This window comes from Babylonia areolata, chromosome 4, assembly GCF_041734735.1.
Source record: "Babylonia areolata isolate BAREFJ2019XMU chromosome 4, ASM4173473v1, whole genome shotgun sequence".
NCBI classification, from domain to species: Eukaryota; Metazoa; Mollusca; class Gastropoda; order Neogastropoda; family Buccinidae; genus Babylonia; species Babylonia areolata.
The window spans coordinates 1,150,348-1,160,347 of record NC_134879.1 but is presented as its reverse complement, the minus strand read 5'-3'; the positions used below and the strand labels follow the sequence as shown (position 1 = coordinate 1,160,347).

At 47.6% G+C, this 10,000-nt stretch overlaps 1 protein-coding gene across 1 annotated transcript in view; it reads right to left on the bottom strand.

Moving 5' to 3' along the window:
- The window catches only part of LOC143281512 (potassium channel, subfamily K, member 16-like), a 47,113-nt gene that overhangs the window by 8,866 nt on the left and 28,247 nt on the right, over positions 1 to 10,000 (bottom strand). Inside the window, exons 4-5 of the mRNA XM_076586724.1 lie at positions 4,838 to 5,003; positions 3,398 to 3,567 (exon numbers count right to left, since the gene is read on the bottom strand). Of these exons, the coding sequence (XP_076442839.1) occupies positions 3,398 to 3,567; positions 4,838 to 5,003 (336 nt within the window). The remainder of the gene's footprint in view (positions 1 to 3,397; positions 3,568 to 4,837; positions 5,004 to 10,000) is intronic.

Below are 10,000 nucleotides of genomic sequence, written 5' to 3'. Positions count from 1 at the left end.
CAGCCACATAAATTCTTACGGGATTAAATGGTTATAAATCATTATTTTAAGTTAAGTACAAATTCTGGTAGAAAATTTCATGGTTTTTTTTTATCACCTACAGTAAAGATTAATTTTTTTTTGGTGTCAATAATACAGGGGTCATAATTCAAAACTTAAAAAAAAAAAAATCAAACAACGGTGAAAAAACAGAAATTATTCAAAAAGGCGTTTTGCGAACCATTTCTTGAAACAAAACCAAAAAACTAACTTTTAAAACCTGTATGGTGTATATCCTATCCAGTGCTGGGTGCGATGTGGGTTCAGTTAGAACGGTTGGGGTCACCCAATGTATCCAGCGTTTTCTCCTTCACTGATACAGATGCCTAATTTGAGTAGTGCAGTGATGGCCTAGAGGTAACGCGTCCGCCTAGGAAGTGAGAGAATCTGAGCGCGCTGGTTCGAATCACGGCTCAGCCGCCGATATTTCCTCCCCTACCACTAGACCTTGAGTGGTGGTCTGGACACTAGTCATTCGGATGAGACGATAAACCGAGGTCCCGTGTGCAGCATGTACTAAGTGCACGTAAAAGAACCCACGGCAACAAAAGGGTTGTTCCTGGCAAAATTCTGTAGAAAAATCTACTTCAATAGGAAAAACAAATAAGACTGCACGCAGGAAAAAAAGAAAAGAAAAAAAAAAGGGTGGCGCTGTAGTGTAGCGACGCGCTCTCCCTGGGGAGAGCAGGCCGAATTTCACACAGAGAAATCTGTTGTGATAAAAAGAAATACAAATACAAAATTTACTGAATAAACAGGTGGTCTGTCTGCATCTCGCGGGCCTGATTAACTCACTCAGTACGGCCAGTCCTCTCTTCTCCTCTACACAGACCCCTCGGATGTCCAGTGGGTGTCTGAATGACCCAACCTTCAGCTTCCGTCGTCAGAATTGTGATATTCTTTGTCAACATTCACCTCTTCACTATAAGAGTCTTCCGCTTGCAATGTTTTGATGATGGTAATTGGGGTGAAACGCTGTTAACGTCGTCTCTTTCGCCGTTCGAATGGAGAGAGTTAACGCCGCTCGGATGTCTCCAGAAAGAATGCGCGGAGTTCATACAGCTTTGTCACACTTTCTAATGAATGCATCTCTGTGGCCAGATCGTCGTCAGCTGTCTTGATACCCATGAAACTGATCATAAAATGAACGATATTCAGAAACAAAACTTGTCTCCATAATTATCGTGGCTGTTCATGTCCTGCTCACATGGTGTCGTTGTCATACCGTGTCCTGGTACCATGTCCGCATCCTTCTCCCTCCCCCACCTCAGTCTCCCTCCACCTCCCAATGAAAAAAAAAAAGAGAAAAGAGAGAAAAAAAAAATAATAAAAAAGATACCCTGCTTCTTCCTCGTTATTTACTTACTTTTCTTCAGTTTAGTTTGGCTTACAAGGTTCAGCTGGAGTTATTTTACCGCACACCTTTTGAATAAACAAATGAAAGAAGGCATAAAGCTCTCTTGCCTCTCTCTCTCTCTCTCTCTCTCACACTTGAAAAAAAAAGGTTGGAGAACAGATAAAGAAAAACCAATAAAATACTTAATTTCAGAGAACAACGTTATGTTAGACTGAAAAAAAGGACAAAATGTAACTTATCGCTATTTTTTTTTTTTTTTTTTTAATATAGACATATCTATAGTTAGGTCTGCTTGATTTGCATTTCAAAACTTATTTCAGTTGATTTTTTTTTTCGATATTAATCATTCCCCATCTCCCTATGAGACACAGTGGCAGATCAGTCGGGCGTTGGACTTCCCATTCAGTGTTTACCAGTAATCCAGGTGGAAAGCCATTGTTGCAGCCTTTGGGAAAGGGACTAAACTCCGGGTTTCCTCACTCCATCCAGGTGTGACTGGGTATCTAACATCGGTTGGGGAAGGTTGAAGTGGTAGGAGAAGGTATACAGAGCCCTAGACTCAGTGGTGGGTATGAACTGACTGCCCCAGTGGCTATAAAAACCATGGGACCTTTCGTGTTAACGTTTTGCCATATCCCAAAAGAAATTCGAACCACGTAAACAAAAACAAACTAAAAAATAAATACATGAAAATAAACGAAAGCTGAATATCAACAAAAAGAGTAAAATAAGAGAAAAAGAAAACTTCCACCACCCACCACCACCAGCCACCCACCACCCATCATGCACCACCACCACCCACCACAACCATCACCCACCCACCACCACCACCCACCAACCAACCACCAACACCCCCAACAAAATCACCCACCACCCCAAACATCCACCACCATCAAAAGCCACCAACCACCACCCACCACCACCACAACTCACTACCACCACAAACCAACCACCACCACCCCCCGCCCCACCCCCCACCAACAAAACCAGCCACAACAAGACAAACGAAACAACAACTACTATAAGTGTGTGGTTCGTCCGTCGGGATCGACGAGGACCATCTAGTCATCCTGGGGGTGGGTGGGTTGGGCTCTGTGGGTGCGCAGATGACTGGTCAAGCCAATCCGCGCCCGGAAGGTTCTGACGCAGTGTGGACAGGGGATGGTGGCGGCTGTCGGGGACTTGCTGGCACTGCTTTTCCTGGCCTGTCTGCGTTGCTCTGCTGCAGCGATTCTGTTGGCCTCACAGGATTTGGCGCCTTTGTGGACAGCTGAACGCCACTTTGGTCTGTCCATTGCATTCAGCTCCCATGTGTCGTGGCTGATGTTGAAGGCCTTCAGAGAAGCTTTCAGAGTGTCTTTGAAGCGCTTCTTTTGGCCTCCATGGGAGCGCTTGCCATGTTGGAGTTCACCGTTGGGGAGCCGGTGGTCTGGCATGCGAACTACATGGCCTGCCCAGCACAGCTGGGCCTGCATCAAGATGGTGTAGATGCTGGGCAAGTTTGCACGAGTGAGCACCTCTGTGTCAGGGACCTTCTCTTGCCACTTTATGCCGAGAAGTTTTCTGAGGCTGGTGGTGTGGAAGTGGTTCAGCTTTTTGGCGTGGCGTTTGTAGACCGTCCATGATTCACATCCATAGAGCAGTGTGGTGAGAACTATGGCCTTGTATACTTTGAGCTTCGTCTCCAGGGTGATGCCTCTCCTGTTCCAAACGTTCTTATGGACTCTGCCGAAGGCGGCGCTGGCTTTGGCGAGTCTGGCATTCACCTCGTCGTTGATGACAACTGTGCGAGAGAGTGTACTGCCCAGGTATGTGAACTTGTCCACCGCGTTCAGTCGTTGCCCGTTGATGAAGATGTTTGGTTCAACGTAAGGCTTTCCTGGAGCTGGCTGGTGCATCACCTGTCTTCTTTGTGCTGATTGTGAGACTACTACAAGTACAACCACAACAACCACCACAACAACCACCACAACCACCACAACCACCACCACTACAACACACCTCAAGCTTCTTTACCGTCTTCTCCATTTTCTTGGCGTTGTGCAGGAGCAGGTCGGAGATGTACTTGATGGACAGAGACACGTAGGCCAGTCCGAACAGGATCCACACGTAGGCCACCACTTCGTACGTCTCATGCAGGGCTCCCTCCGAGATCTTCCTCTCGTGGATGCCTTGGACAAAGGGAAGAGGAGAGTGAGGGGGGTGTTATGGGGCGATGGGAGAAGAGACAAAGACAAGGACAAAATCTTTATTATCGAGGGTAATAGATAAGCAAGTAACATGTTGTTTTTTTTTACATCCAGCCCTCGCCCTAAAGAGGGAATAAAGCTAAAAAAGCGAAAATGAAAAGAGAGAGAGAGGGGGAGAGAGAGGGGAGAGGGAGGGAGGGAGAGAGAGTGGGAGGGAGGGAGAGAAAGGGAGGGAGGGAGATAAAGGGGAGAGAGAGAGAGAGAGGAAGAGAAGGGGGGGGGAGAGAGAGAGACACTGACACAGGTTTAATTGTGAAGGCCACCGGCCCATTGAGAGAGAGAGAGAGAGAGAGAGAGAGAGAGAGAGAAGACCACGTCTATGAGGACTGTCTGGACTGTTTCTCCTTCTTCTTCTTCAAGCTGAGTAGCCACATTCAACATGGCTTTGTTGTGTTTTCCCCCCCGCTATTAATTTTTGACTTTGAGGGATGCTGTGATCCCTTGGTAGTGATTTAAAACAAAACAAAATCAAACAAAACACAAAAGCCAACGACCCGCCTTGCCTGAGCCAAAGCCGAAGATTATTTGCGATACCATGAGATAACAGCAGCAGCAGCTGCAACTACAACACCAACAAAAACAATCATCATCACCATCATCATCATGATACCTTTGTAGGAGGGAAAGGGGTCTCCAACCGAGTATAGGCGCTATAGAGTATCTATATCAAATCAAATCAAACTATTAAGCGACAGAAGAGGCCACAGAAGGAACAAAGCATCACACACACACACACACACACACACACACACACACACACACACACCTATATATATATATATATATGATAGTCAGTCGTGTCCGACTATAACCATCAGAACAGCAGAGGAGAGAACTGCTGTTCCGACTATTTGGGCTGGAATTTGATTATAGTGGAGAGTGTCTTGCCCAAGTACATCCCCACTCTCTCGGCCAAGAGGGTTTTAGGACAGTCGGCGTTGGGATGGTTCCCAAAGGCCAATTAGCCCACAAGGCTGCAGCACTAAGAGCCAGTGCAATTTTGCCTCCTAGTTTGAGAGTCATAGTCCTCCACAAAAGACTAAGCTGTAAATGGTTTCCCATTGACTGGAAAAACCCATTGATAATACAGCTCTCACTTTGCTGTTGGCCCTAATGTAAACTTATGTCAGTCTGTGATATAAGCCGAGTGTTGGGCCATAACACACACACACACACACACACACACACACACCTATAATGTAGTCCCCAAAGCCGATGGTGGAGAGGGTGGTAAAACAGAAGTACAAGGCCTCTAAAAAGTGCCACTCCTCGATGAAGTGGAAGAGGGTAGCGGGGGCCACAAAGCCCACCACCATTCCCAGCACCACGATCAGCAAGGCGTTCACCACCCGGTTCACCTGCAAACAATAATAATAATAATAATGGTATTTATATAGCGCTGAATCTTGTGCAGAGACAAATCAAAGCGCTTTCGCACCAGTCATTCACACGCGTGCATAACTCTAAAACTGTAGAAACTAAAGACAAGGAAGGGCAGGCAAGGGAGGCTATTTTGGGAAGAGGTGGGTTTTAAGGCCAGACTTGAAAGAGCTGAGTGTGGAGACTTGACGAAGCGAATGAGGAAGTTCATTCCAATTACGAGGTCCAGAGACAGAGAAAGAACGGGCGGCCAACAGTCGAGTGTTTGAATCTGGGTATGTGTAAACAGAGTGGATCCGAAGCCGATCATAGTGAGCGAGACGAAGTGCAGAGGTGAAGGCAGCCACAGAGATAGGAAGGGGCAGTTTTGTGATGACAACAATCACTAACAACGATAACTGTCAACCAAACAGTACGAGTGGAAGGAAAGAAGAGAAAGGAAGAGAGCAGAAGGAAGGAAGGAAGGAAGGAAGGAAGGAAGGAAGGAAAACAATTGGAAAAGGGTGGCGGATGCCACTAGGTTCACCAGGAAACAACAGCAATACCAAAACTAAACATTACTATTGTAAAGGTGGGAGGAAGGGAAAAGAAGGAAGGAGGGAAGGTAGGAAGGAAAGGAAAGACAGAAAGAATTTTTTTTTTTTTAAAGGAAAAAGAAAGGCATTCACCACTCGTTTCACCTGGAAACAACAGCAACATGATAACTAACAACCAAACATTACGGGTAGAAAGGAAATGAAGGGAGAGGAAGAGAGAGGAAGGAAGGAAGGAAGGAAGGAAGGGGGGAATGGAAGAGTGTGGCGACAACCATTGGGAGTGGAAGGAAGGAAGGAGGGAAGGACTGAATGAAATCAGACAAAAAGCAAGGAAGGCAGAGAGGAAGGAAGAATGTGAGGAAGAGTAAAAGTGCAAATGGGTGAAAGGGCCCACAGATCTCCCCACATGGATGAAAGGGCCCACAGATCTCCCCACATGGATGAAAGGGCCCACAGATCTCCCCACATGGATGAAAGGGCCCACAGATCTCCCCAAATGGGTGAAAGGGCCCGTGGGGATGAAAGGGCCCACAGATCTCCCCACATGGATGAAAGGGCCCACAGATCTCCCCACATGGATGAAAGGGCCCACAGATCTCCCCACATGGATGAAAGGGCCCACAAATCTCCCCACATGGATGAAAGGGCCCACAGATCTCCCCACATGGATGAAAGGGCCCACAGATCTCCCCAAATGGGTGAAAGGGCCCACAGATCTCCCCAAATGGATGAAAGGGCCCACAGATCTCCCCACATGGATGAAAGGGCCCACAAATCTCCCCACATGGATGAAAGGGCTCACAGATCTCCCCACATGGATGAAAGGGCCCACAGATCTCCCCAAATGGATGAAAGGGCCCACAAATCTCCCCAAATGGATGAAAGGGCCCACAAATCTCCCCAAATGGGTGAAAGGGCCCACAGATCTCCCCACATGGATGAAAGGGCCCACAAATCTCCCCTCATGGATGAAAGGGCCCACAAATCTCCCCACATGGATGAAAGGGCCCACAGATCTCCCCATATGGATGAAAGGGCCCACAGATCTCCCCACATGGATGAAAGGGCCCACAGATCTCCCCACATGGATGAAAGGGCCCACAGATCTCCCCACATGGATGAAAGGGCTCACAAATGATAACAACAATAACAACAATAATAATAATGGATACTCTAGTTGAGCGCTTTCCTTCATCCCTCCTTCATCTTGTCCTCTCTCTCTCTCTCTCTCCATCTCTCCTTCATCTTGTCCTCTCTCTCTCTCTCCATCCCTCCTTCATCTTGTCCTCTCTCTCTCTCTCCATCCCTCCTTCATCTTGTCCTCTCTCTCTCTCTCCATCCCTCCTTCATCTTCTCCTCTCTCTCTCTCCATCCCTCCTTCATCCTGTCCTCTCTCTCTCCATCCCTCCTTCATCATGTCCTCTCTCTCTCCATCCCTCCTTCATCTTGTCCTCTCTCTCTCTCCATCTCTCCTTCATCTTGTCCTCTCTCTCTCTCCATCCCTCCTTCATCTTGTCCTCTCTCTGTCTCTCTCTCTCCATCTCTCCTTCATCTTGTCCTCTCTCTCTCTCTCTCTCTCTCCCTCCATCCCTCCTTCATCTTCTCCTCTCTCTCTCTCTCCATCCCTCCCTCATCTTGTCCTCTCTCTCTCTCCATCCCTCCTTCATCTTCTCCTCTCTCTCTCTCTCCATCTCTGATCTTTGAATTACTGTAGGCAGTAACAAAGGGGTCAGGGATGGAGAGAGAGAGAGAGGACAAGATGAAGGAGAGATGGAGAGAGAGAGAGAGAGAGAGAGAGGACAAGATGAAGGAGGGATGAAGGAAAGCGCTCAACGAGAGTATCCATTATTATTATTGTTGTTATTGTTGTTATCATTTGTGGGCCCTTTCATCCATTTGGGGGTCAGTTATGTCTTATTTATTGTATCAGTCATTGTTGCTATTGTTGTTGTTCTTTCCTTGCTTTCTCATTTCATCGTGTTTTGTTTTGCTCTTTTTTTTTTCTTTTTTTTTTCTCTCGTTCTATTTCTTATGCATGCATAATCTATTCATTTCGTTCTATCATAATCGTGACAAGTGTTCAAGTAATATTGGTGATGGTGGTAGTCACTGTAGTATGCTGCATTTGCCAACATAGATTTCAGAGACAGTAACAATACTGTACCTTTTAAACACCCGGATGTTTCTGGAACTTCTATATTGATGACATCTCTCTCTCTCTCTCTCTCTCTCTCTCTCTCTCTCTCTCTCTCTCTCTCTCTCTGTGAATCACTGTCCTATCCATCTGTCAATCTTAGTGTGTGTGTGTGTGTGTGGGGGGGGGGGGGGGGGGGGGGGGGGGAATGAGGGGATGCTGTCAGTGTGTGTGTGTGCGTGTGTGTGTATGTATGTGTGTGCGCTCGCACGCGAGCGTCAGTGTGTGTATGCATGTGTGTGCACAGATGTGGGGGTGTGTGTGGGGGCCGGGGGGGGGGGTGTGTTTTCTTCATTATGTATACAATTCTGCATGAAAACTTTTTCCTTTCATTTATGTGTGTGCTATTTGTACTAGATGTAGATTAGCAAGGACAGATTGGAAGAATAGGCAATGCCTAAAATCTTAATCCTTGAATAAAAACGTTTTGAGTTCTGAGTTCTGAGTTCTCTCCTTCATCTTGTCCTCTCTCTCTCTCTCCATCCCTCCTTCATCTTGTCCTCTTTCTCTCTCTCCATCCCTCCTTCATCTTCTCCTCTCTCTCTCCATCCCTCCTTCATCTTGTCCCCTCTCTCTCTCCATCTCTCCTTCATCTTGTCCTCACTCTCCATCCCTCCTTCATCTTGTCCTCTCTCTCTCTCTCTCTCCATCTCTCCTTCATCTTGTCCTCTCTCTCTCTCTCTCTCACTCTCCATCCCTCCTTCATCTTGTCCTCTCTCTCTCTCTCTCTCCATCCCTCCTTCATCTTGTCCTCTCTCTCACTCTCCATCCCTCCTTCATCTTGTCCTCTCTCTCTCTCCATCCCTCCTTCATCTTGTCCTCTCTCTCTCTCTCTCTCTCTCCATCTCTCCTTCATCTTGTCCTCTCTCACTCTCCATCCCTCCTTCATCTTGTCCTCTCTCACTCTCTCTCTCTCCATCCCTCCTTCATCTTGTCCTCTCTCTCTCTCTCTCTCTCTCCATCCCTCCTTCATCTTGTCCTCTCTCTCTCTCCATCCCTCCTTCATCTTGTCCTCTCTCTCTCTCTCTCTCTCTCTCCATCTCTCCTTCATCTTGTCCTCTCTCTCTCTCTCCATCCCTCCTTCATCTTGTCCTCTCTCTCCATCCCTCCTTCATCTTGTCCTCTCTCTCTCTCTCTCTCCATCCCTCCTTCATCTTGTCCTCTCTCACTCTCCATCCCTCCTTCATCTTGTCCTCTCTCTCTCTCCATCCCTCCTTCATCTTGTCCTCTCTCTCTCTCTCTCCATCTCTCCTTCATCTTGTCCTCTCTCTCTCTCCATCCCTCCTTCATCTTATCCTCTCTCTCCATCCCTCCTTCATCTTATCCTCTCTCTCCATCCCTCCTTCATCTTGTCCTCTCTCTCTCTCTCTCTCTCTCCTTCATCTTCTCCTCTCTCTCTCCATCCCTCCTTCATCTTGTCCCCTCTCTCTCTCCATCTCTCCTTCATCTTGTCCTCTCTCTCCATCCCTCCTTCATCTTGTCCTCTCTCTCTCTCTCTCCATCCCTCCTTCATCTTGTCCTCTCTCTCTCTCTCCATCCCTCCTTCATCTTGTCCTCTCTCTCTCTCTCACTCTCCATCCCTCCTTCATCTTGTCCTCTCTCTCTCTCTCCATCCCTCCTTCATCTTGTCCTCTCTCTCTCTCTCCATCTCTCCTTCATCTTGTCCTCTCTCTCTCTCTCTCCATCTCTCCTTCATCTTGTCCTGTCTCTCCATCCCTCCTTCATCTTGTCCTCTCTCTCTCTCTCCATCCCTCCTTCATCTTGTCCCCTCTCTCCATCCCTCCTTCATCTTGTCCTCTCTCTCTCTCTCCATCCCTCCTTCATCTTGTCCTCTCTCTCTCTCTCTCCATCCCTCCTTCATCATGTCCTCTCTCTCTCTCCATCCCTCCTTCATCATGTCCTCTCTCTCTCTCTCCATCCCTCCTTCATCTTGTCCTCTCTCTCCCTCCATCCCTCCTTCATCTTGTCCCCTCTCTCTCTCCATCCCTCCTTCATCTTGTCCCCTCTCTCTCTCCATCCCTCCTTCATCTTGTCCCCTCTCTCTCTCCATCCCTCCTTCATCTTGTCCTCTCTCTCTCTCTCCATCCCTCCTTCATCATGTCCTCTCTCTCTCTCCATCCCTCCTTCATCATGTCCTCTCTCTCCATCCCTCCTTCATCTTGTCCTCTCTCTCCCTCCATCCCTCCTTCATCTTGTCCTCTCTCCCCCTCCATCCCTCCTTCATCTTGTCCCCTCTCTCTCTCCA